The sequence below is a fragment of the Toxoplasma gondii genome, chromosome VIII, assembly GCF_000006565.2.
Source record: "Toxoplasma gondii ME49 chromosome VIII, whole genome shotgun sequence".
NCBI lineage: Eukaryota > Apicomplexa > Conoidasida > Eucoccidiorida > Sarcocystidae > Toxoplasma > Toxoplasma gondii.
This window is the reverse complement of record NC_031476.1, coordinates 59,103-84,909: the sequence shown is the minus strand read 5'-3', so window position 1 is coordinate 84,909 and position 25,807 is coordinate 59,103. Positions and strand designations below refer to the sequence as shown.

At 51.1% G+C, this 25,807-nt stretch overlaps 3 protein-coding genes across 3 annotated transcripts; 1 reads left to right on the top strand and 2 right to left on the bottom strand.

Annotated features, from left to right (window-relative positions):
* The first annotated feature begins 375 nt into the window (after positions 1 to 375).
* TGME49_229180 (HEAT repeat-containing protein) lies at positions 376 to 11,777 on the top strand. The gene is made up of 13 exons (XM_002367821.2): positions 376 to 1,730; positions 2,690 to 2,875; positions 3,597 to 4,068; positions 4,669 to 5,073; positions 5,371 to 5,500; positions 5,759 to 5,950; positions 6,275 to 6,576; positions 7,025 to 7,552; positions 7,861 to 8,001; positions 8,552 to 8,743; positions 9,167 to 9,376; positions 9,856 to 10,032; positions 10,783 to 11,777. Exons 1-13 carry the CDS (start codon positions 1,171 to 1,173, stop codon positions 11,002 to 11,004), a joined length of 3,717 nt encoding a protein of 1,238 aa, XP_002367862.1. The 5' UTR covers positions 376 to 1,170; the 3' UTR covers positions 11,005 to 11,777.
* A 1,485-nt stretch (positions 11,778 to 13,262) lies between these two features.
* Positions 13,263 to 17,658, bottom strand: TGME49_229170 (formate/nitrite transporter protein; the record flags this gene model as incomplete). The annotated part of the gene is made up of 5 exons (XM_018780226.1): positions 13,263 to 13,391; positions 14,036 to 14,671; positions 15,311 to 15,458; positions 16,359 to 16,800; positions 17,511 to 17,658. The coding sequence occupies 5 exons, from the start codon at positions 17,656 to 17,658 to the stop codon at positions 13,263 to 13,265; spliced, it is 1,503 nt and encodes a 500-aa protein (XP_018636916.1).
* Positions 17,659 to 22,699: 5,041 nt separating this feature from the next.
* On the bottom strand, positions 22,700 to 25,544 carry TGME49_229160 (DHHC zinc finger domain-containing protein; the record flags this gene model as incomplete). The annotated part of the gene is made up of 2 exons (XM_018780225.1): positions 22,700 to 24,181; positions 24,945 to 25,544. 2 exons carry the CDS (start codon positions 25,542 to 25,544, stop codon positions 22,700 to 22,702), a joined length of 2,082 nt encoding a protein of 693 aa, XP_018636917.1.
* Between the last annotated feature and the right edge of the window lie 263 nt (positions 25,545 to 25,807).

Here is a 25,807-nt window from a genome sequence, read left to right as displayed (position 1 = left end):
AGCGCGCAGAAAAGGGGGGCGCCTGAAGTGCCTTGGAGGCTTGTGTGTCGGCAAGAGGCGTTTGCGGCGAGAGAAGCAGCCTCACGACCCGTTTGAAACGCCCCTTGAAAAGAGAAGCGACTGAAGAGAGACAGTCAAGCGGGATACTCTCTGGGCGCAACTGAATTGTTAGAGGGCCTTCGGCTGTACGTACACCCGAGCGGCAAATTCTTGGGTGTATGGACACCTGGACACGCGGGTTGAGTCGCGAAGCCGGCACTGTCCCGCCCCACGCTCTGCGAAGTGGGTCGTCTCGCGCTGTTTCGACGGGATTTTTTTCTCAGCAATCGACGCGGCGCGGTGTTTCCGCTCGAGTGTTTCCTCGTTTTTCCGTTCCTTTCGCCTTTCCCTGTCTCTCTTTTATTTCGGCCTCGACTTCGCGTGTCTCCCTGTCTCTCTCCTCCCCAGCTCCGCGAAAGTCGGCGTGGGAGTTCCACCGCGTTTTCGAGCTTCTTTTCGTCCCGTCTTGTTCACGCTTTGTTTTTTTCCCGCCTCTCGCTCAGACGTATCGCTGAGTCTCAGATGAACTGAGAAGAGGCGAACAAATCTGTTTCCCGCAGCTCTGGCGACCCTCCCCGTCAGCTGCTCTCGTCGAAAACAGCTCTCAACTCGTCCCAGTTCCCTTTTTCCGTCGCGCGCCCGTCGAGCTTTCTTCTCCTTCTCCTCCCGCCGTTGCCCCCGAGCAGAAGAGCGTCCATAATAACGAAGTTCTTTTTCCTCGTGTGTCTCTTCGCGCTTCTCCAGTCTCGCTTGCCTTCGTCTCCCGTCGGGAACACGCGCCGGCCTCTCTCCTTCAGCTGCCGCCCGCGCTCGCTCCCTTCTCCAGCGTCTTGTTTCCCCGTTTTCTCTCCCCCATCCTCTCCGCGGGGTCTCTGCTCAAACTGACTGGCTTTCTCTTTTTTCCTTCCCGCGCTCTCACGTTCTCTCCTCGTCCTCCGCCTCCTTCGTCACTGGCCCTCGCGTCGTCTGCCCCCCACCGCAGTTCTTCTCCTCTCCGTTCTCTCCGTTCCCCTCCGTTTTCCTCCCGGAGTTCCCTCTGGCCTCCTTTCGGCTTCTCGCTTGCCTGCGTCTCCTGCGCTCCTCCGGCAACAAAAGCTGCTTCGCTGCACTCGCCTTTTGCCCTTGTTCAAGATGGATCTGGAGGCGTTCGTGTCTCTGCTGCGCGCGGTGATCTCTCCAGATCCCGCCCTGCGGAAGGAAGCTGAGAGGCAGATCAAGGAGGGGAAGGAGAAGCAGCCTGCCGCACTGGTGTCCCTCGTTCTACAGACTGTTCAGACCCACAGCGACGACGAAGTCCGCCTGCAAGCCGCCGTGCTCTTCCGGAGCTTCTTCCGCGGCGTCATCGACAGCGAGGGCCATGTCTGGAGACAGCTGGGCGACGCGGAGCGCACGCAGGTCAAACAGATTCTGCTTCACTGTCTCGACACCGAGAAGAACAAGCTCGTCCGGAACAACATCTGCGACACGATCAGCGACCTCGCCTCCGACCTCATCCCCGTCGACCAGTGGAACGACCTGGGCCAGGTTCTCCTCGCCATGATTCAGAGTGGAGTGCCTGTCAAGCAACAGACCGGCCTCAAAATCCTCTCAGAAATCGCGCCTGTCCTCACTGAACAACTCGCCGCAGCCGCCCCCCTCGTCTGCAGAATCATCTCCGCATGCATGGCTAGCGGACAGGACGTCAACACCAGGTACACCCAGTCAGCGGAAGCACACGCAGAGGAACGCATGTCCACATGCATCTGCATATGCGTAACCTGATCCGTGTTCCCATATATGTGCACTGTGTAGAGAACAACAAATCTCGCCAATCTAGGTCCTCCATATTCAATTTACATATATATATATATATATATATATATATATATATCATATGTGAAGCTGTGTTAGGACAGGGATGTATATTTGCATTTGTGTGTGCGTGCATATATATATATGTATATGTATAAATATGTAAATCTATGCGTACGAAGAGGGTGAACAGGAGGGAGACAGTAAGGAGGTGGGAAGAAGAGCAAGGAAACGGAGATCGGTGACAAACAGGTGCAGGACCGCCCTCGAGGCTGGAGGAAGCACAACCGCGGCACACGAAAAAACCATCCACATCTATTATTTAAATAAATAAATATATCTACATTCATGCATTTCTCTATGTATGTACATCTGTACTTATCTGTCGAGCTTCTGTGTCCGTATCTGTCAATGCATTTATTAACTGCATCCATCTTTCTGCATCTGTTTTCTTGTCGCTATCTGTTTGTGTATTCATGTCGCATTCGACACGCATGAGACTGAACTAGCGATAGTTTGGAAAAGCTGGATGTCCCAGAAGACGCGAGAGGACAGAAAAGGACATGTGCTCTCTTTGTGTGGGTGTTTCAAGCGCAGAAGGAAACGAGAGAAAACGAGGAGACAGTTGAGCCTAGTCTGTGTGGAGCCTCGTAATGGGTTCTCGGTTCTTGTTCATGTGTGTCTCGTTCCACGTCGATTTGCCGCTTTGTCTTTTCTGTTTCTCTCCTTTTCTTTGTCGAATCCCTTTCTCTTCGCTCGTGTCTTTCCCCCGTTCCTCGCCTGCTTTCTCTTTTTTCTCGGCGGTCTTCCCCGGGTCTCTGCCGAGCTTCACAGAGTCTCCCCAGACGTTTGCTTGCAGAGTCGAGGCGTTTGCTCTCCTCGTCGCCGTGGTCGAGGACATGAACAAGCGAGTCTATAAAAAGTTCCTTCCGGACGCCAAAACGCGTGCGGCACCTGAGTGCCCGTCTGTACAGCTGCTCGTCATCGATACACTCGAAGCAACTTTGCGCGCAGGAGCGGAAGACGATTACGCTCTCGCGGAGAGGTGAGGAGAAAAGCGAAAGCAGCTTTTCGGAGCGCGGATGCAGGGATCGGTTTTCCAGAGATTCGCTGGGTGCCACTCTCCGCTTCCACGCACCTATCGTGATGGCTGTGAAGAGCGCGGGAAACCTTCGAGCGAGGACAGGCAGACCCGCCAGATTCGAACGCGGAATTCAGCAGTGGGGGATCGTCCACTCACAGCCTTTTCCCCTCTTGTGGAGTTTCAGAATCGCTGATCTCTCGATGGAGCTGCGTCGGTGCTGAAAAAAGAGAGACAGTGTGACGAATGCGAACAACACAGAGCAGAAGAACGGCCGGAAAAGGAGTCTGCCTCTGCAACGACCCACAGACGCAGCCTCCCAGCCAACTCGCTGTACACTGCGATGAAACAGACGACTCTTCTCAAAACCACTTGCTTGTGTCGTGTAGCTGTCCTTTTATGTGAATCCACCTCTGTATCTCGTATCGATTTGTGAAGATATGCTTTTCGCTTTCCGAATCGGTATTTCCGTCCATCTGTAGTTCTCTGTTTCTTTCGGAAGTCGTGTTTGGCATCCTGTATCAGTGTCTATCCGTATCCGTCTGTGTCTCTGTCTCTTTGTATCTCCATCGGTCTCGGATTGTGCATCTGTGACTCCACATCTTTGTCTCTCTGTCTACTCTGCCAGTGTGCGTCGGTGCCCCACACTGTTTCCTGCATACGGTGTTTTGTTGTTTCTTTCCAGAATGATGGTTTCGGTGATTCAGCTGTGCGAAGCGGAGCAGGGCGGCGGCGTGTCTCTCCTGCGTCCGCACCTCTCGCAGTTTTGCGACTACCTCTTGGCAATTTCTTTGATTGGCCAGGGCCAGCGCGAGGCGGCGGAGGCCGCCGCCGCCGCGGGAACAGCCGCGGCCGCCGCGGCGCAGGCCGCTGCGGCCTCGTTGGGCTCCACAGGCGCGTTGGGCGCGGATCAGGGCGCGTGCGTAGCGGCGACCGCGTGTGCGACGAAGACGAACGACGAGGAGACTCCTGAGGGCCTGCAGAACTGTCGGAAGTACGCCATCGAGGCCTTGCTTTGCTGCGTCGAACAAAAAAGCCAAGTGATGTTGCGAGTGCCGAACTTCCTCAACCGCCTCCTGGAGGCCCTCCTCATGTGCATGCTCGACATCCGCGACAGCTCCTACGCCAAGTGGCTGGAGGAGGGCGAAGAAGAAGACGTAAGGCTCTCTCTGAGAGGCACCTCAGGGACGGAAGAAGCGCAGGAACGCCCTGGCTACCTTCGAAACGAAATTGGTTTCCTTTTGCTGAACGGATCGACGAATAACGTCGTTGCGCTCCGATCCATTAGTACCATGTCGTCGCCTGAACGCGTCTCATGCTCAGATCATGCATCTGTGTAGACACATGCACATTGGTTTCCCCAAGCAGGTACATGTTCGCAGAGACACGTAGGTAAAGGGTGTATGAATCTACGACTTCGTCTACGTATTGCTATTGATGTATGCGAATTCAAACGTCTTCTTTCGATCCGTGGCTGGTGAAGAGATTTTCGCTTGCGTTGCTTCTGAGCCGTCGGATCTGACGCCTTTTTCTTCTTTCCAGCGGCCACCATACACCCGTCCGCTCTCCAGAGACCCCCCCCCCACCGACGCGCTTGTGAACGGACGGCGCCTGGCTGTTCGATCCTTCTTCCGACACTAACGTTTCCACGTGTGGGTCTCACACGTTTCTCGCTGTTCATCCGTTTTCTTTTTCGTCTGCTTTTCGTTTAGTCTCCGCGGCTTTTCGGAGCTGTGTGCATGCGTTTCCGTTCTCAGGAGCAGCGCTTCTTCGACGTCGGCGAAGAGGGTCTGGACCGCATCTGTCGGGCGTACAGTTCGGACGAGGACCTCGCGGTCGGCAGTCGAACGCAGGCGGCGTCGATTCTGCTGCCGGCGCTCTTCAACTACGTCACAACTTTTCTGCAGCGTCCAGAGTGGGAATACCGCTTTGTGGCGCTCATGGCGATCTCCCAGACCATCGAGTACGTACAGGAAGACCAAGAAGAGGAGCTGGACTACATTGCCAAGACCCTCATGAGGTACCTCGGCGACGGCGACTTCCGTGTGCGCTTCGCCGCTGCACAAGCGATCGGACAAATGAGTCTCGACCAGACGCCCTACGTGCAGGAACAATTTGCGAGTGAAATGCTCCCTCTCCTCATCGCGCGAATGGACGACGAGGTAGGCGAGAAGACGAGCGGGGGGAAGCAGCGGTGAAGACGCGGAGAAGAGAGGCTGAGGCCCGGGGGACTGGAGGTTACGAACCGACGATGAGAAGGAAACACACAAAAGGGAGAAGAAGAAGAAGGGAAAAGAAGAAGAAGGGAAAAGAAGAAGGGAAGACGAGAGACGAAAAGAGGAGACGTTGCTAAGGCAGAAGAGTCGACGGTCGAGTGGAGGAGAGAGATGACATGACACGCTCTTTCGCCTCTAAGTTTCAAGGCTGTGCGCATTCCCTCTGTTTTTGCTTCGCCGCAGGTCCCTCGCGTTCAGGGTCACGCATGCGCGGCGTTTGTGAACTTCTCTGAGGAAGTCGAAAAGGCCGAGATGCTCAAGGTCGCGAGTCAAGTGATGGAAAAACTCCTGACAAAGATTCGCCCGGGAACTCGTAAGACGCCACCTCCCCCTCGTCGCAGACAAAACGAAACGGAGCGTTTCCCCGCTTTCCTTTTTGAAGCCTTTCATGCGTGCTTGAGACGCCGGCGACGCTGGTGCATGTGTGCCTGCCAGCAGAGCGAAAAAAGTTGCGAAACTCTCATTCCTGTCGAGGGGTCTCGTATCCTCACTTACGAGAAGTCTTGTTCTCCGTTTAAGCGGCCTGGCTTTCTTCACGAACTGAAAGACCTGCTTTCCGTTTTCTGTTCAGCCAAGACGGTTCGCGAGCATGCAGTCACCTGCATCGCGGTCGTCGCGGGCGTACTGGAGGAGAGCTTCGTACCCTACTACTCCGCGGTTGTTCCTTCTCTCCTCGACGTCATCACCAATAGCACAGCTCTCGAGCTCCGTTCTCTTCGAGGGAAAGCCATCGAATGCATCTCCATTGTCGGCCTCAGCGTCAGTGAGTCACCACTGTTCTGATCTCCACTTCCTCGCCTGTCCGTGCTGCCGCTGCTGTGTCACTCCGTGTCTCCATCTCCCTTCAACCTGGCCTCTCTCTCCGTTCCCTTTCTTTCCTTCCCTCTCTCCTTTCTCTCTCTGTTCTCTTTCCCTCTCTCTCCGTTCTCTTTCTTTCCCTCTCTCCTTTCTCTCTCCGTTCTCTTTCCTTCTCTTTCCTTCCCTCTCTCCGTTCTCTTGCCTTCTCTTTCCTTCTCTCTGTCCTGCCGCGTTTTCTCTCTCCTCTCTCCCCAGCCCCCCCTCTTTCATCTCCCGCGTTTTTTCACAGGTCGGGAGCAGTTTGCGGAGGACGGGAAGGTGGCGATGGAGGCGATGCTGCAAATCGCAGAGAGCACCGCGACGTGTGAAGACACAAAGACCAGCAGCTGCTGCTCGCAAGCTACGCAGCACAGATGCATGGACGAGGAAGGCGACGCAGTCCGCGAGTACCTCACCGAAGCTCTCGGTCGCATGTGCAGAGCGATGGGTGCCGACTTTCTGGTCTACCTGCCCCGAATTCTCCCGCGCCTTCTGGAAGTCCTCACCGTCAAACCCAAGGAATTGAAGGCCGAAGAAGCTGAAGATGATGAGGTACTCACAGAGCCACACACAGGCGTCAATATCTATCTGTTTATATATATATATATATATGTGTGTGTACGTTTGCATGTGTGCATCTATACATCTATAGATAGCTATATGTATCTATGCATATATCTATCTATCTGTATATATATGGATGCATATTTGTATGTATGTATATATGTATACACACGTATGCAGGTATGTAGTATGTATATACTCATATATATCTATATATATATATATATATATGCATGTAAAGCTGTGTATGTATGTGTACGCATGCTGCGTGTGTGTGTGTTTTTGCATTTGCGTCGAAGTGGGCCGTGCAGGTCGAGGAGTGTCTGTACAGCGGCACACACCGGTGCATGCGGAAGAGTGTAGGACGAAAGGAAGGGTGGCTTTTCTCTGCATGCGTTGCCGCTCTGTCTGGTATCCTGCGCATTTTTTTTTGCAGGACATGACCTACGTGATTTTGGATTCGAACACTTCGCTGGGTTTGAAGACCTCTCTGTTGGAGGAGCAGAGTCGCGCGCTGGATCTGCTGTGCACAATCACGACGGTGCTGCAGGATCCGTTGACATCCGCGTCGCTGTCGACAGCGCAGTTTGCCTCAGGTTCGTTTCTGCAGCCACTGGCGGAAGCGGTGTTCCCTCTCCTCACGCATCTGCTCTCGGAAGACATAAAGCAGAAGGCGCTGGAGACGATGGCCTCCCTGATTGGCACATGCAAGCAGCTGGTCCTTCAGTACGCGCGCCGCGCCGCGCAGGCGCAGGGCGAAGGACAGCCGCAGGTGGAGGAGGAGGCGCGCAGAAGCGGCGCAAGTGTGAAGGAGATGCTGCGCGCCATGACTCTCCGGACTTGCGGAGAGGTTTTCAAGTCGCTCCAAGATGAAGACGGAGACGTCGACTCGATGGTCGCCGAAGCCGCGGGACTGAACGATTGCCTCTCCAAAGCCGGAGGCGAAGTCTTCACCGACGAAGAGGTGCGAGAAGAGAAGAAGCAAAAGAACAAAAAAAAGAAAGAGAACAAGAGCAACTGGTGGGACAGAGAGGGCAGAATTGGCGGGAGTAGGTGACGGAGAAACAGCGAACGACGACGATGGAGGAGAGGGAGGAAGAAGGACGAAGAGAGAAAAGGGAGAGAGTGAGCGAGAAGGAGAAAGAGAAAGAGAAGGAGACGTTGAAGACTGGAAGAGAGAAGCGCGTGTGTCCATTGTGGACGATTGGGGATTTCGTTTCGCGTTCGCTTTCTGTTGCGGATGGTGGGCCTCTTTGTTTCCTTTCTTCGCAGGTAGCTCAGCAAGCGCTGAATGTATTCTCGGCTCTGGAGAAGTCGTTCGAGCGTCGCATCGACATCTCTGCGCGGAAGAACCGTCAGGATGAAGAAGTCGACGAAGACGACATGTTGCGCCTGGAAGAAGAAGACCAGCAGGCAAGGAGCGAGTCTTTTCAGTTCGTTTAAACCGATATAAAAAAGCAGCCAGCGAGCGCGAATCAAAGAGAGAAAAGAGAAACAGAAAATATTTTTGTTGACGTGGTGTTTGCATGCATGGTTCTTCTGTCTAGAGCGACAAGTGCATGTATGTCTTGCGGAGGTTCGCGTGCACTCGAAGTCGCTGGAAAGCTGCAGACAGCTCACAAGCAGGATTTCTTGGAAGTCGTTCAAAGTCTCAAGACTTGCTTTCAGACGGCTTCGCCGTTTCCTCGTTCTCTTGTTCGACCTCTGTCCCCTCTGTCGATTTCTCTCCCCTTTCTCCACTGCTCCGAGACATGCGCCCGTGTGTGTGTCGCAGCGGTTTTGCTTTTGCCTTCGATTGGTTCCGTTGGCTTCCACTCTTTCTTCCCTTCCACTTCTTGGTTGTCGCCCCGTTCTTCGACTTTTTGCGTATCCTCTTTTCTGCGCTTCTTGGTGATCGCCGTGAGTTTCCTCGGTTGCGTGAGCCGCCTGGCCTGCAGTGCTGCTGCGACTTTTTCTTTTGCAGGAGCAAACGTTGCGTTCGTCTCTCTTGGAGATTGTGGGGACTTTGATGGCGACGCACCCGAAGGAGTTTCTTCGCAGCAAAGCAAGCGAGGCAGCCGCAGCCTTCGTTCAGCAGTTCCTCAGAGAAGACGCGCCGGACGAGGACAAGAGCGTCGCTCTCTACGTCTGCGACGACATTCTCCAGCACCTCAAGGTAGCTCGCGTGTACACATGTGTGTGCTGGGCAGGGGGGGGGCAAAAAAAAGTAAAAAAGTAAAAAAACGTAAAAAAGGAACCAGTGCTGTCGCCTCGTAGTTCTCTCGAGCTGCCTCTCTCAGCCTGCCTTTTTCCGCTTCACTTCGTCTGTAAATCAGTGAAGAGCTTGTAAACCAGTCGTTCTCCAAAATGTGTGTTTTGTCCTTTGCTCCCGGTGTACTTCTTTGCGTATATCGCTGTTCTCTTCTCTCCTTGCATCTCTCCTCCCGCCAACCTTCTCTCTCTGAGTACCTTTTCTTTCATCCTTCCTCTCGCCTTCCCTCGCTCTTCCCCTGCCGCGCGGGCCGCTTCCGTGTTTGCCTCCCTTCGCTCGTCCTGCCATCTCTCACCGCGGAGCGACTCTTCTTTTTTCTTTTCTCAGGAAGACGGCTTATCTCTGTGGCCGCTGTTCATGCCTCGCCTGATTCAGTGTCTCCTGTCTTCCGACGCGCGCGTGCTACAAGCCGCGGCTTACGGCGTCCAGCAGGGCGCTTTGCTGCAGCAAGCCTTCCAGCCTTTTGTGCAAGAGGCAGCGAAGAACCTCCTCACTGCAGTCAACAGAAGTCAGAAAACCAAGAACAAAATGGAGCAGGCAAGTGGAAGGAAACGCTCGCGTTCGTCGTAGCTTCTCCTCGCTTCAGCGGGGATTCCGTCGATCTACATGTCGCCAGAGAACAGCCTTTAGAATGCGACATCTGTAAATTCGTACTCAGTGGATCTTGGCTCCATGCAAACGACTTAGGTGCAGGCGTAATACACAATACTATAGACGTATAAACGTATATATATATATATATACATATATTTATACATATATACATATATATACGTATATATGTATATATGTATTTGTGTCAGGGGAGGCAGGGAAAGACAAGGATCCCTGTTGTTTCCATGCCATTTGTGTGTTGCGAGGCAGAATTCGACCTTCGACGGAGATGTGTAGATCTTTGCATGCGTCAAAGCTTGAGAGGTTTTTGACAGCGCTTTGTCTCTTGTTCATGGATTTGAACAACGTTCATGCATGCACATGTTTCGCATGCTGTCGTTTCGCTGGCACTTGCTTTTCAGGCCGCGACCGACAACACGGCAGCAGCTCTGGGAGATTTGCTTCGTTGCTACGGAGGCTCGATGCATGAAGAAGAGCAGCGAGTGCTGCTGTCGGCTTGGCTGGGGAATTTGCCACTGAAGCAAGATGAAACGGAGGGTCTGCGCATGCATAAATTCCTCATGGAAGCCGTTCTCCAGGTACCGCGATTGTCGCAGGAGCATCCACTTTCATGGCTTGCCTTCGCGCGCTTCTCTCCACTCGCGTCTGCAAGTTCGCGTCCTCTCTCACGCACATGCTGCATGAGCTATTGTGGTCCTCGAGAGTTGCAGGAAGTTCTTTCGCAAATTAAAGACCAATAGGCGCTTCCGTAGACGTCGGCTGAACACAGTTTCATGGCGAGACGTTCGTCGGAGCTGCCGGAGTCCGGGGACTGGGCGGCGCTGAAAACGTTTCGGTCGTGTCTTGTCCGCGGGAACTTCTCGCAAGTTCACCGGCCTTCACACCAACGCGCATGCATCGAAGTGCATCTTTTTCGCTGTGAAGAAGATGCGTTTCCAGCAGCGTCTGCATGAAGCGTTTCCGCTCCCAACCGCTTCGCAGAGATTTTCGACAGGCGCTGTGATGGTCATCATCTGCAACGTCAATCAAAATGCAAGTGCTCGTGAAAGCTGTGCTTTAAATGCATGCATTTGGACGTAGATCTACATGTACATGTCTGTGAGGTGGAGAAGGAAATGCATGCAGGTACCACAATAAAGAGCAAAGTGAGTGCATATGTGTACCTGTGCATCCTACAAATATCGACATTCATATATCTATATCTATATATGTATAGGCGTATATATGTATAAATATATATAAATATATATATATATATGCAGAATGGGTGAGAAAAGATGAACGTTGGTACACCGTTTGGGAGAGCAGTGTGTCTGTGTGTTTCGCAGAACAACGCGGTGGTCTTGGGACCGAACGCCAGCAACCTGCCGCGGCTGCTGCAGATTCTGTGCGCAGTATACCGCACCGATTTCTCAGATTCGGATTTGAATGAGGAAATCAAGAAGCTTTTCGCTCAGATCAACGCTTCCGGACAGCCTGCACCCCTGGCTGCGCTGTGTCAGAACTTCACTGCCAAGGAGCAGAAGAAACTCCAGAAAATTCTCAAGTAAAGGACCTCAGAAACACCTGAGGGAAATAGAGAGAAGAGCGACCGTGCGAGAGGAGAGACGCAGAGGAGAGAGACGGAGACGCAGAGACAGAGAGAAAGAGGAGCAGACGTGTATGTATCTTTGGAGATGGCAGCTGCGGACGGAGACATGTTCGGGAGAGAGGCTTTTTTCTTTTGAAGAGAGAAGAAGAGAAGAGAGCCAAGGCGGGAAGACACAAGAACAGGCGACTGGGGACGAAGCGCGGTTGCGCGGAGGAGGAAAAACGAGAAGCCTCAGGCGCAAACGCAGAAAAAAGAGAAAGTGGAGAGGAGAGGACCAGGAGGGAAAAGGTAGGAGGCTGAGAGAAAAGACGTTCAAAATGGAGAGATTTCGAGTCAAAAGGGGACATCAGAAGCAGGACTGGCGCCTTTGTTTTGAAGAGGAACTTTAACTGGGACCGTCTTCCTGGAACTCTTCAGTCTTGTACTTCCGCCGCTTGGGTGACTTGCCTGTAACTGACAGACAACTCAGCGGCACAAGGTGACAAAGGCCTTTTCTATCTGCACCAAGTCGCAGCTGACGGAATTTTTCCTACAGAACATTTTGAACTTTCTCTCGAAGGCATTGGAAAAAGCTCCCCACCGTCGGAGTCCGAATTCCAGCTCTCTCTTCACAAATATATAAAAGCACAAGCGTCGTAGTCTGCAGATTCATGCATGAAAAGTATGTAGACACACGAGTCCATCTCCATCTTTGTGCAATTAACTGCATGCACTCGTCTAATTCCAACATCAAGATGAACACGACACGCAAAACACCTCCCCACTCACGGATATATATATATATATATATATATATATATATATAGATGGATAGATAGATATACAGATATATATATATATACATATATCTATATAGATATACAGATATACATATATACATATATATACATATATCTATATAGATATACAGATATATATATATATATATATACATATATCTATATAGATATACAGATATATATATATATATACATATATATACATATATCTATATAGATATACAGATATACATATATACATATATATACATATATCTATATAGATATACAGATATATATATATATATATATATCTGTATAGATATACAGATATATATATATATATATATATAGGTAGATAGATATAGCTTCACATACATGCGCATACAAAAGTGTATATTCGTATGCATGCATCTAAGCATGTACGTATCCGTATCGATGGATACAAATGTATGTAGAAAGATAGATCCAGAGAAAACTGAAGTCTCCTGCAGCTGACTTGACGGGTTCATACCCCGCCGATTGAGGATGGAGCGTGAGTGGTGAATTGGCGGAAGGGGAGGTGCACAGTGAGGAGCAGAGAAAGAAATGGAAATGTTGTCTTTCTGTGTCCCTTTTCTTTTTTGGCCTTCTCGCCGTGAGCGCACAAGAGAAGCGGACGGGAACGGTGAAGACTCCTGCAGGCTGTGTGTGTCGTCCTCCTGTTTCTTCTGTCTTTTTTGTGTCTCGTCCGTTATTTTTTTGTCTCTTTGTTTCGACGGTTTCCTGTTCGCACTGTGCCGCCTTCTGACGTTGCTTCTCCTCACGGCGTCCTTTGTCTCCTGCGTTGCTTTCGAGGACATCCTGTCGAACGCCTCGAGGGAGCACTTGGTCGCTGGAGGAGAGAGAAGCAGAACGCAGAGTAGAGAGCGCCAGAGAGCGAAGGGAACATAGAGAAGAAGGAAGGAGATGCAGAAGAGAAAACGAGAGCGAGAGGGAGAGACAAGTTTGTGTATCTCCTGGCAAAGAGTTGTTCTTTCCGTCGAGGATTAGCAAAAAAGAAAAACGCGGGACAAATGCGTCTTCGCCGGAAACAAGGAAACGCAGAAAAATGTCGGGACTTTGTTTGACAAGCGGGTGGTTTCAAAGAAACAAAGAAGAAAATCAATTCCCTTTCCGGCACCCTTCTTCTCTTCCTTCTCTCAAAATGCCTCGATTCCTTTTACACGCCTTTGTCCTTCTTTCCTCTGTCTCCACCTTGGCACCCACCCTGACGACTCTTCTCCTCCTCCCCCTTCCTCTCCCTCGCTTTCTGCAGCTGCTTCCTCTGCTTCTCTTTCGACTCCTTTTTCTTCCTTCTTTCTTCTCCTCCTCCAATTTCTCTCGAGTTTCTTTCCTTTTCTTCGCATTCTCGCCTTCGCCGCGGCTCTCCACCGCCGTCTTCCTCCTCCTTTCTCTGGTGTTTTTCTAGACAAGGGAGTCAAATGGTAGACGCCGGGTGCTCTTCAAGTGCGGAGTTCTCCGCAGCAACGCGAGTCTCTTCAAGCAGAGAACTTTGCTCGACCTCTCTCGGGACATGGGGATGAAAATCAGTCGGAGGAATAGACAACTGCATGAAAAAACAAAGCACAGCCACCAATGCATGCGCACATATATATATATATATATATATATAGATAGATAGATAGATATGGGCGCATTTATGCAGACGTACACATGCATGTGCGAATCAATAAATCTACATATATTTACATAGAATATATATATATATGTATATATACGCACAAAGAACTATTTGCAAGAGTTGGGCTGTTTTTTTTTCGGTGAGGTCCCTCCAGTCTTTTGTTTCTGTGTTTCCCTCTCTCTACGTAGAGACCTTTCGATGCTTTTCGCCTGTTTGTCTCCCTGTGCCCGATGATTTCTTGATTTGTGTTCGTCAACTGTTCTAAATTCTTTTGTGTTTGCGTGGATCAGTTCATTTTGACCCCGTCCTGGTCCTCTTGTTTTCAGTGTCTCCAGGACTCCATTCTCTGCAGGTCCATCCCCGTGTGCTCCTCTCTGCCCTTGCAGCAGTGTCGTTTGCGCCTGCTCTCTCTTTCTCTCTCTTTTATCGCGCTCTCTCTCCCTTGTTGTCGCTCTCTCCCATTCTCTCCCCCGTTCTCTCCTCCACTTCTCCCGTCTCTCTCTCCTTTCCTCTCGGATGTCTTGCTGCCCTGCTTCCTTGCTGCCCTCGCTGTGTCCGCTTCGACTCACGGTGACTGCTGGATGGTCCTCTTCGGGAGACGCTCCTTCTTCTTCTCCTCCCCGCTCTGGCTCTCGTTCTCTGCTGCTTCTGCGCACTCGGCCTTCACAAAGAAGAAGTCCGCCACTGGGGACGCCAGAGTTCTCGCGCAGCGGCGAGTTCGAGACGGCCTCCAGAGCTGCTGGACTCTGCACATGACAAAGGACGCCTCCGGAACCGACGGCGGCTTTCGACGGTTTGCACCACCGCCCAGCGTCACCCTGCTGGGGAGGGTGGTACTCGCCTCCGAAGGAAGCGCGTGGAACGAGGAGACAGTCTTCGCATGCACCTCCCGGGATCCCTTCCGCGAGTGCTCCGCGGTCGCCAGCACTGAGGTTGCCGAAGTTCTTTCCAGCGGCGAGCAGCGCGTTCCGGGGAGGATCGAGCGCCGAGCAGCCGGCGTTCGTCGCCGCGTCTGGAGGGGAAGCGGAAACTCCCGGAGTTGAGCTCTCGCGACCCCAGAGACTGAAGAGGTCGGCGACGACTTGTCGCGTCGAGGAAGGCGCGTTCTCTGAAAGAGGCAGAGGCTGACGCGCCTCCTGCACCACGCACACCGTTGGGTAAAAGTTGTACCAGTACACCGCGCCCACCAAGCCGCAGCCGCCGACCTAAACGGAGACGCGCGAAAAGCGAGCAGGAACGCATCCAGACGCGGACGTTGCAGGAAAGCAAACAAGAAACACGGCACCTGCGAAAAACGTGAGCCAGTGTCCATACAGAAAGATGTCTATACACAGAGAAAGAGGTGCAAAAGCATATATCGGTGCAATACGGGCGTGTATGCGCAAACACACATGTAAAAATATACAAGCATAGAATTTTATACATATAAATATATATATATATATATATATAAATATATATATATATATATATAAATATAAATAAATATATATAAATATATATAAATATATATATATATGTACACAAATGCATATATGGAAAGGACGACTACGTCCCAAGAGGTGTGGCGCTTGGGAGCTCGTGATTTCTCGACCCCTTGACAAATCCAGAATTCTACGGTGTCTGCACACCTGAGGATGTTTTTCTCTCTCACGGACAGATGGGCACACAAATGAATATATATCTATATATATATATATAAATATAAGTGTATGAGGAAGATATATATATATATATATCGATGTCTGTGTATACGCATTTACAAGTAGACCTTCGCGCAAATCTGTGTTCATCGGAAGTGCGGTTTGGGTCTGCGCCCGTTCTGAATCTATTCTCTGACATACAATGTTCCCCAGCAACGTTGGAATGAAATTTTTCAAAATGACAGTTCCGACTCCTGGGCCGACTCCGTGCATGAGGGCGCATTGCAGCGTGTAGAAATTTGCGATAATGTGCTCGTAGCCGGCGACACAGAAGGAGACGATGGGGAACCTGCAGAGAAAAGAGAAAACTCTGAGAGTCTTGTCGGCAACATGCAGCTGCTATCGAGCACAGAGATACACGGAAAGCAGCTGCTCTCTGTGGACGGGGAATGCCAAGCACGACGGGTGCATGCAGAGACACATGCGTCTCGCGAAGAGCGACGCATGCTTCCCTCAATTTTTTTTTCCGCCACACACACGCTCTTGCATGCAAACGCATTCATGTCCCCTTTTTCTACTTCACAAACGCATAGTTGTGCACCTTCTCCGGACCGCAGAAAGCTCTGAAGAACACTCGGTGTCTTCCACTCACAAACATATGCATACGCATGCGTATGCATATAAACACATATATATATATATATATATATATATATATATATGTATGTATATGTATATATATATATATATATAGATATAGATAGATATATATAGATATACATATATATAGATATACATGATTATGTATAGACATATTTGTAGACTTGTGCGGATTCTTGTGTAGGGGTACGCATGCAAGCAAAAAATGTGGAGACAAGACCATCGATACGGAATCGCACCACGAAAAATTTGAACGAGCCTCGAGGTGTGCAGCGATATCCTTGACGTCTCCCTTCCTCTCCTCGATGATGACAAATGGAAACATATGGACAAATGTAAAATATGCTCATCTTTATAAATTACACCTGTTTTCATATATATATATATATATATATGTATGTATGTATACACATAAAGCTATGCACATACAACTATATATATATATATATGTGTGTATGTATGTGTAGGCGTGCACTTAGGCACACAGAATTCTGGACATCTGTAGAAGGCGTTTTTCTCTGGAAAGACTTGAACGCGTTGAGACAAGTCTTTGTGGAGAGCCGCAAGTTTTGAGAGATTCCTTCCTCACCACATGGACATGATTTTTCCGGCTGCGTCGTCCGAGGCGATGACGAACCAGACGGCGAGGCAGACGAAAGTGTTGCAGCCCACAGCGAGGCAGAAGCACTGGAGAAAAGAGAGTTCCGTTTTGTGCGCCGCGACGTCTTCGAGGTAGTGGAGGTGATCAGGATCTTGAAGCACCCCCGGAAGGTAAGAGAGAAAGTAGGCTGCGAAGAGAGCGCCTGCCCAGTTCCCAACGAGGCTGCAGATCCAGTTGATGCAGAGCTGCAGCGCAGTCACTCTTCGCTCGAGGAGACAGACAAGCATCGTCATCGTATTTCCAGTGAATAGCTCTGCTCCGGTGAAAATGATCGCGATGAACGCGACCGGGAAAAGAGAGGCGTACAGGAACTTCTGGGTCGCCTTGGAAACCGCCAGCGGATTCGCGGGGTCGGTCGAATACGCTCCCGCTGAAGAGACAACGCAGAGACTCGTCGCTTCACGCACCTGCGACGGTTTCGAGGACCCAAGTGTGCCATCCCCCGGAGGACAGCGGACATGAAATGGAAAGAATCTGGATGAGAATCTGGACGGAAAGAAGAAATGCGAGAGAGACAGGACGAAGCGCGCATGCTTGTGTCCTGCGGAAAGGCGCTGCGGTCCTTGATTCCCCGGTTTTCTTCCTCAACTGTCGAAACTTAGATGGACAGAGAGAGATAACTTTCTCGCTGTTTTTCTGTTTAACAGGACGTGTACAAAGAGTTTCGAGTCGCACTAAATCTATCAAATGGCTGCACGAAGGCCGTCCTTTTCACCACACCTCTGCATGCACTCAAATTTGGACAGTCTGCCGATCAGACTGTAACGAAGGAGCTATCTATACCCTGATTAAAGACTTCCAAGACAGCCACGACACTAACATGTCTGAAACGCACTCCAGGAAGGTTAGACAGACGAGCAACAAGTCCAGTATCGCCTCATATCTCTACAAATATATATATATATATATATACATGTTATCTCCATTAAGTTAACGTATAGAGAGAAACATTCTTCATATTTTGGGAGATATGTATGTGTGAGTTTGTGTCGCATGTAAAGTGCAGGAGATCTTTAGAGAAGCCAGAGTCTCGATCTTCTCTTCTTTTCCTCTTTTTCTTTTTCAGTTTTCTTTTCTCACCGAGGGCTGTGCATGCATGCCCGGCCATGCCGACGTATATTCCAGCCATGATGGCTTGGAGGAAGAGGCGGTCGATTCGCAGCTTCGTCTTCTTTATTCCATATTCGATCACTTTCCGATAAGCCTCAGGACTGGCCGCAAGCACCATTTTGAGGAGAGGAAACAGGAGAGAAGACCGGGGAAAAGAAAACCGGGAGGGAGAAAGGGAGAAAAGAATCGAAAAAAGAAGCGAGACGAAAAGAGAGACAGAAACCTCAGAGGGGATTCGAACGACGTCTGGACAAAGCAGTGTGGATACGCCGTGATACGGCCCCGGACCGACAGAAAATGAAGGTGAAAAAAAACACAACAAATGCTGTAAAATAGCGCCGGCACAATCGCCTTGTTCTCGAGGGAACGCCAATCAGTGGGATTTGAAGACGGAGGAAAAAACCACAGTTCGAAGAGGAAGAAGAGAGACAAGTGGAAGCAGAAAAAGAGAGGCAGCTGGAGAAGAAGCAAGTCCTGGTTGCTGTGAACTTCGCAGAGGCAAGCGCAGGCGGAAACACTGTGGCAAGCAAGAGAGCCTTGTCCGCGTTTGTTTAGAGGCAAGGAGAGCACAGAATTTCCGGGAAGAAGCAACGGTCGAAAACAGAGAGCCAGACAGAGACGAGCGAGAGACAGAGAGACAGCGACAGCGCTACGAACCGTGACAGATCACAAAACGAAGATCGCCAGTTGCAGCAACCGCGTTTTCCCTGTCATCGGCACAACGGAAGAGTTCTGAATAAAACACAATAACTGTGATATTCTCATCTCCTAGATAACATACAACGTATCCATCTCGAGTTCCAAATACACATAGATCTGCATATATATATATATATATATATCTAAAGCCTTTGATACGTTAGAAAGCGTAAATAATTGTTCACACGTGGGCAAATGTAGATGATATATGAGGTAGAGATTTAGAGTGTGCTGAGGAGAAAGATGAGGAGAAAGATGAGGAGAAAGAGGCTGTGTCTTGTCTTGTCTGTTCTGCACCTGGAAACCTCCATCGGTTGTACTTTCGCGAAGAGCAAAGGTAAGAGACGAGAAGAAAGGCGAGGCACAAGCAGGCCGAGGAGAAGGCGTCTGTCTCTCAGAGACTAGAGAGGACGCGGAAAAGCAGGAAAAAGACGGTTGTTCTCTCGCCGGAGAAGAGTTGCGCGCAAGTGGAAAGAGAAAAAAAGGAGCAGAGCGGCAACGAAGACGACAAAGTGAAGAGCGGGAAAGATCAAGAAATGACTCAAAAGCCGCGCAAAAAGACGAAAGGAGACACAGCCAGAGCCAGACATCCCGAGGAGCCTGGAAAGGTAGGACTCCTGTGTACCTCTCTGAAAGGAGAAAGAAGAAGAAAGGGAACGGAAATCCAGGGAGCTGGCGCCGAAGAGACACACACAAAGAAGGGAGACACGCTCAGAGAGAAGGAGACACCGGATGTCGCTTCGAGAAGGGGCATGTCAGAATCGAGAAAGGCAAAATAGGAAGAGAGGAACAAAAGAGAGGAGGAAGCAGAGAGAGAACGTTTCGCGAGTGTGTCTCTGAAGAGGCAGTCCTCGACCAGAATATCTGATCCAAAGAAAGGTAGAAGAACGAAGAGCGAGACTCCAGTACTTCTCGAGCAGGTGATCGCCAGCACGATGTTTTTCCAAAGGCGTAAACGCTCAAGTTTCTTCTCTTCCAAGAGGCAGAAGGAGAGAAGCCAGCAAAGAGAGGAAGTTGATCTCCACTGAAAAACTAAGCTCATGGCAAAAAGTCTAGGAAACCTCGAGAGAGCACAGAGACATCCGGGCAAAACACAAGAGATCTCGCGTTTTCTCTGAACACGAGAAAAAGGTATCTCTCTGCTCAGAACCAGGGTGCTGCCAAGTGCGTTGTTCCAAAGCGGTCTCCAGTGAGTCTCACGGAAAGCAATTTTCCTTCCACTCGAAAGAGAAGGGAAAACGCGAGCTCGGAACTCGCTTCAGTCTACCGGGAAGCATCGAGGATCTTTGCTTCTTTTTCCTCTTTTCTCTGTGAATAGCAGTGAACTTACGTTTTGTGCCGAGTGACTTTCGGACAGCTTCTTGCGGTTGATCTCGATCCTTGTTTTTCGAATTTTCTTCCTCTTCAAATGTGACTGCTTCCTTCTTTGCACTTTTCGCCTCTCAGTTCCTTTCCTTCTCCTGTCTCTTTCTCGACGTTTCCGAGCTGGGACTTGAAAGTCAAGCGGGTAAGTGAGTGTGTTATCCTCTGCGTTTTCTCGCTGCTTTCTGTTGCCCTTCGGCGGTTCTCGATGTTCGCAGGGCAGAGTTCAGACAAGAGTTCCTGTCGAAGTCGACCCCCTTTAACACCACATGTAAGAATGCAGCAAAGCCTGCACAGTCGCGGGAAGCCGCACCGTTTCTTCTCCAGCATGTGCGTCTGTGTGTGGATCTGTCAAATGAGGTCTTTCTTGCGTCGGCGGATGAGAAGAAAAACCGGAACTGAGAGTGCGCATGCGCTTCGGGTCGACGCTGCGAATCTGTGCGTGTCTAGCAGCCGAAAAGTGCAGAGAACGGGAGGGAGGCCGATCTGACGGATTTTGCTTCCGCGACCCGCGCTCACTCGCACTCCTGCGTCACGAAGAAAAAGCCTCGATTCCAAAAAGAAGTGAATGTGTCGTTAAATTATCGACTGAGATGGAAGATTCTGCAAGAACAGTCGCGCCGGCAGGAGGATTTCCTCGCTCGACTGCGGGGCCGTAGCGAAATGCCCACGCAACTTTTGATCCTGTTTTGGAGATGCCTTTCGGAGGACGATTCTCTGTCAATGCGCGACATGCGCCGGAACAAACGAAGGGAAGCAAGGGACAGGCTATTTCTCGCGGGGATTGGCTTCCAGGAATGCCGGAAGAGCACAGGGCAGACTCGCGCACAAAAGCGAGAAACACAGGCGGGGAAGGCCCACGCGCGGTTCGCGCCAGACAAAGACGGCGTTTGGAAAGTGCAGCGTTCAGACAAGACGAAGAAAAAAACAGTGGTGGGATGAAGTCCGGCGTCTAGGAAAACAGGCACACCTCAAGACCCAACAGGGAACACAGCACACCTAGGATCTCGCTCTCACAACGCCGCTTTCCCCAGACCTCTCGCTCTCCTGCTCGCGTAACGAAAGGGAAATAGACGCATATATATATATATATATAATATGAGATACGCATATACAGAAATAGAGAGACAGATCTGCAAGTAGGAGAACTTTTCTACAGCGAGGTAGAATGAGGAACGTTTCCGTAGATAGTATCGTCGAAACACGAATTCACTTACGCAGAATGGGAGTGAGGTCGACAGGTCGAAATATGTTTTTATGATGTTCGACTGAAAAACATATCCGCAGACATATATATATATATATATAGTGAATCGGTAAGTGGCGAGCGTCTACGAACTAAGAAGAGAAAATCGATTTTCTGAGCTTGGCTGCTTTCGTTCGGAACGCGAGAAGCAGACTATGCAGGGGAACAACTGATCTGGGTCGCTGGAGAGCAACTTCAGAGAGAAACTTTTGTGTTTTCGAGACAAACTGTGGCTCTCCGAAAATAAGATGTTAGGAATTGCTGGAATGGCGAGAAACCGGACAAAGGCAGGATAAACGCCCTTCTCAGAACCGATTTTATTCCAGTTTTTCCCCTACCCCCCTTGGGATTCTCAGAGAGAAAACGCTTCTGGTTTAAGGTGGATACCTTCAGCCCTCAACACCCGCAAACATTCACAGGAGCGCAGATGCATCTGCGCATTTTCACACATATATCGACACACATATATATATATATATATACATATGTATATATCTTCCTCGCTATTGACCTATCTGTCGCTTCTCGCGAATCTAGAAGCACATGTATATGCCGAAATATCTGTGTTATGTCTTTAACTACCGAAATTCCTTCTATTTCTTTATGTCTACGTCCTCCTCTTTCCCTCTATATCCGTACAGCACATACGTATATGTTATATATATATATAATGTATCTGAAAACACCTACGGACATATGCGGTTGCTTTAGATATTGCTGGACAGTGTACTTATAAACATGAATACTTGTTTACTTTCCGATCTCTGCAGGAAGCTGGATGGCCCTGTTCCCCTCCATTCGGCAAGTCACTGTCTCTTTTTTTTCAAGAACATCGGTGTCAGTTTTTCCGTGTCTTCGAAGAAAGTGCTCCCCCTCGGGCTCCTGTCATTGCGCCCTGTCCGATATTCCTAAAAGGTCGCGCGTCCATGCGTTCAACAACTCTGTGCTGTCCCTACAGTTGAAGAAACGCGTCGCGTTTCTGCTTCGTTGCCCTCTAGCGAGTCTTAGCGGGAAGATGGCGACACCAACGGGCCAGTGCCTCTCGCGCTCACTTCACGAACCGCACCGCCTTGAAAGCCACAAAAAGATAAAAGAAATGCACCGACATGTACTTCCAAACGCACAAACCAGCGAGATGGAGAACATGGCAATTTTCCAAATACATGGATATATATACATATGCATGTATGTATATACATGTATGTGTGGTTTAATTAAATGAAGTGCCTGCGTACCTCCCAGGGGCAGCGACGGTGCACCTGAGAGTCTGCTAGCTCCGGTTTCGCCTCTTAGAAAGGGTGTTTTCTAGATTCAAAAGAACGCATTTGAAAATGACAAGAACTCGACCTTCCTGCACCTGTGGAACTCTCGTTTTTCAGCAGAAGGAAGCAGAAGAACAGCTGCGAGATCTTGCACTTTGTAGTTTCTCTGAGACCGCACAAAGCAGTCTCTCCAGGATTGAAACCTGGAGAGCATCATCTTTAGCCTCTCGCTTGTTTTGCCGTGTCTGTCGCAGATTCGCATTTGTGTCGCACTCTCTCGATCGACAAAAAAATCGTGAAGAAGCCTGTCGCTGTCTCTCCACCCCTCGTCACTCCTTCGAGGTCGAGAGATCCTCTCTGTTCTGTGATCTCTCTCCCTTTTCTCTGTTCTCTCCCTTCTTTTCTTTCTCGCTCTTCTCTCTCTCTGCTTCCTTGCCTCTCTTCTCTTTCTTCCCTCTCTTCTCTGTCTGCGGTCCCTCCTCTCCTCTCCTTCATCCCTCCCTGCTCTTTCTTCTCTTTCTCCACGCCCTCCCCGTTCTCTTCTTTCGAGTCTTTCTTTCCTCTCTGGTCGCTCTTCCTCTCTGCGCGTTTCACTCTCCGTCAGGGTGTCGGCCTCTGAAGATTGCGGTCCGCTCTTCGACGGCGGGGGGTCTGTCTTCTTTTCCGAGGAACGCGGCGGCCAAGCCGTAGTAGAAGATGGTGACGAGCGACAAGATGATCCACGCATGAAACTCCCTGGAGTTCCCCTTTCCTACGCACTTGCTCGTCCACGGGCAATGGTGGTCGTAGCCTTCGATACAGACGCGACAGTCGTCACAGTGCACAGAGCCTGCGGGTGGGAAGATCCGGCATTCGCGACAGAAGAGACCAGGCAGCCGAGACGCCCCATCGCGCGCCGCTCCGCTGCGCTGTCCATACACCTCGGGCGCGGAGCCGCCTTCTGGGGACGGTTGGCGGCGAGCGAAGCGGCGAGAGGCTCGCGTCGCTCTTTTCGTGCGTTCTTCCTCAGACGAAACGGAAGAAGAAGAGAGAGAGCGCGAGTTCCACTCGCTGGCGGCCGAGAGCGACGAGCCGTCCTCGCTCTGGGCGACCGACGCGCATCTCGCGCGTCTCTGGAGAAATCGAAAGCGAGTTGGGCGTCGAGTCCTCCCCCTCTGTCTCTGTTGCCCTGGCCGCCGAGCCGTCTTCGCTGACAAACGCGCATAACGCATCCCGGCTCGACTCCACGCAAAGTTCTCATACTCTTCTTCTTCTTCTTCAAGGTCCGCTTCCTCTTCACGTTCTCCTGTCTCTTCCCAGCTGGAGGAAGAGTCGGTCGAAAGAGCATGTCTCTCGCGGAGAGGCTTCGTCGCGTCCGCGCCGAGCCGCGGCGTACGCACACCTCGACGTTCGCGGCGCGGGCTGGCGCGCATCATGAGCTCAGTCGCAAAAAGACGCGGGCAAGGCTCCCTGACTCCCGCCTCGGCTTCTCGCTCGGCGGCGAGCGACTCCGCCCGAGGTGTGCATACACCGTGGAGCGCGGGAGACCGCAGGCCGCGGGCACATGCAGAGAGCGGCGACGAAGAAGACGAAGAAGAACAGGAAGAAGAAGACAGAGAAGTCTGCGGATGAAACGTCGGGGGGGTGCTTTTTCCATCGGCGTCTGCGGCAGTGTCAGCCGACTGGACACCGGCAGAAAAGGACGAAGAGGACGAAGAGGAAGAAGAGGAAGAAGAGGAAGGAGGGAGCGGGGGCAGGAGAAGAGACGCCGGGAGGTCTGGAGTGGACAACTTTGTCGTTTTCGCCTCCAGAGAACTCGCGAGTTCTTGTGCTTCTCTTCTTCTGTTCCGTTCGCCGACGTGCCCGAGTTCGAGGTCTCGTGGAGCGCGAGCATGCGCCTGCCGTTTCGTCCAGTCCCTGTCTCCTCCGACCTCGGTCGCAGGCGCCCTCATTCGTGGAATCCCTGGATCCTTCAAAACAGTTGAGACGAACAAGAGGAAACTGAGACCGCAGAGGAGCACGCCTCCCGTGAACAGCGCGCGACTCGAGTTGATGTTCTCGCCGACGACGAAGAGAAAGGCACAACAAATCGCCTGAGAAGAAAAAACCGGAGGGAAAGTCTGGAGACAGAGTCGTGGAGATGCATGCTCACCTGCTCAGGTGCGACAACTCGACACACCTCAGACAGTCTGTGGTTTTATCCTGTTTTACCCCCCAAGAACGACGGTCCTGAGCACAGCCTCGTGTAATGAAGCGGCAGTTCCAAAGCGTTCATACATCTCAGGAAAAGTCTGCAAAGGGTCGACTCTGGGAGCTTTGCGTTGAAGAAGACGACCTCGAGAACGATGGAACTGCTGCGATTCGCTGGTGCGATTCGCACTGGGTGTCCGCGGTGGCTAGTACCTCGCAGGTCGTAGCGGACAACCAACAAGGAGTTCTGCGGGGGCGTTTGGAGGGAAGATTCATGCACACCCCAACGAGGAGACCCAAGTCACATTTCTCACTGAGGGTCTCAGAGGCACCGTCACCGAACGCCATCTCCGGCGAAGTGATCCGTTTCTGCCTCGCTGGCCTCTTCGACTCTCTTCTGTGCATCCACGTGCTCTGTGCTTAAAAGTCGGAAGAAGACGAGTAGTTTCGTCAGAAGTTCAAAGTTTATGTAAACCGGTTCCTGTGGACTATCTCCGAACGCCTCGTGACAGCCTCCATCAGTTCCAGCGTCTTGGATGCGAACGAACACCAGCAGAAACACAAAGTCAACGCGCGAGCCTGCCCATCTGCAGACATCGCGCCGTTTGAGGCTGTCGACCGACGCGTCTCATCGCTCTTTGCTCCTTCGAGCGAGGCAGAACCTACCGCCTTCAAGCCGAACATGATGACGGCGAACGGCCAGTGAGGACCGACGACGAGCACGAGGCCCCCCGGACGAGGACTGAGGTAGAGAATCCAAATGTTTCCAATCTTCTCGCGACCCCACACAAACCCAGTTCGCAGGCGAGAGAGACAAAAGCCAGTCGGCCGGGGAGGAGAAGCCACGGAACGAGAAGGAGAGGAAGGCAGAGAAAAAGGAGAAAAGGGGGAAGAAGAGGGAGAGCCAACAGAAGGAGGAGAAGGAGAAGGAGGACGACAGGAAGGATAAGGGAGAGGATGAGCAGAAGGAGGTAGAGAAAGAGAAGGAGCCGAGTTTCGGGAGGGAGAGGCAGGTTCTTCGTGATCTGTTGCTGAAGACAGAAGCGACGAGCGTCTTGCTGCGAGAACAGACGCAACAGACGGTGAGGAAGGAGAGGCAGACGGGGAGAAAGAGGACGGGAGAAGAAAGCCGTCCGTCAGAATCATTGCGCTAGAGACCTGCACTGACGAGGCCTGCGACGCCTCCTCTCCAAAACGCTTCTCCTCCCTCTCTTCGCTGCTCGCAGCCGCCCTCCTCTCGATGTCGTCGCACTGCAGAGTCTCCATTCTCAGAGAAGTGCAGGACCACAGAGAGAGAAAGAGAGCAAGGAGAGAGAAGGAAAGGGAGAGGGAAGGAAAGAGAGAGGGAAGGAAAGAGAAAACAAGAGAGAAGGCGAGCACGGGCCCAAGGGGCTGGTGGAAACCAGGTTCGTCGTGGACAGGAGTTCATCCGCAAACGGAAGCGAGAAAACACGAGGTAGGAGGAAAAAGAAGACTGACGTGAGAGAGAGCTTTTGTCTCTGAAGGCGACCGGCATGCTGGAGATCGAG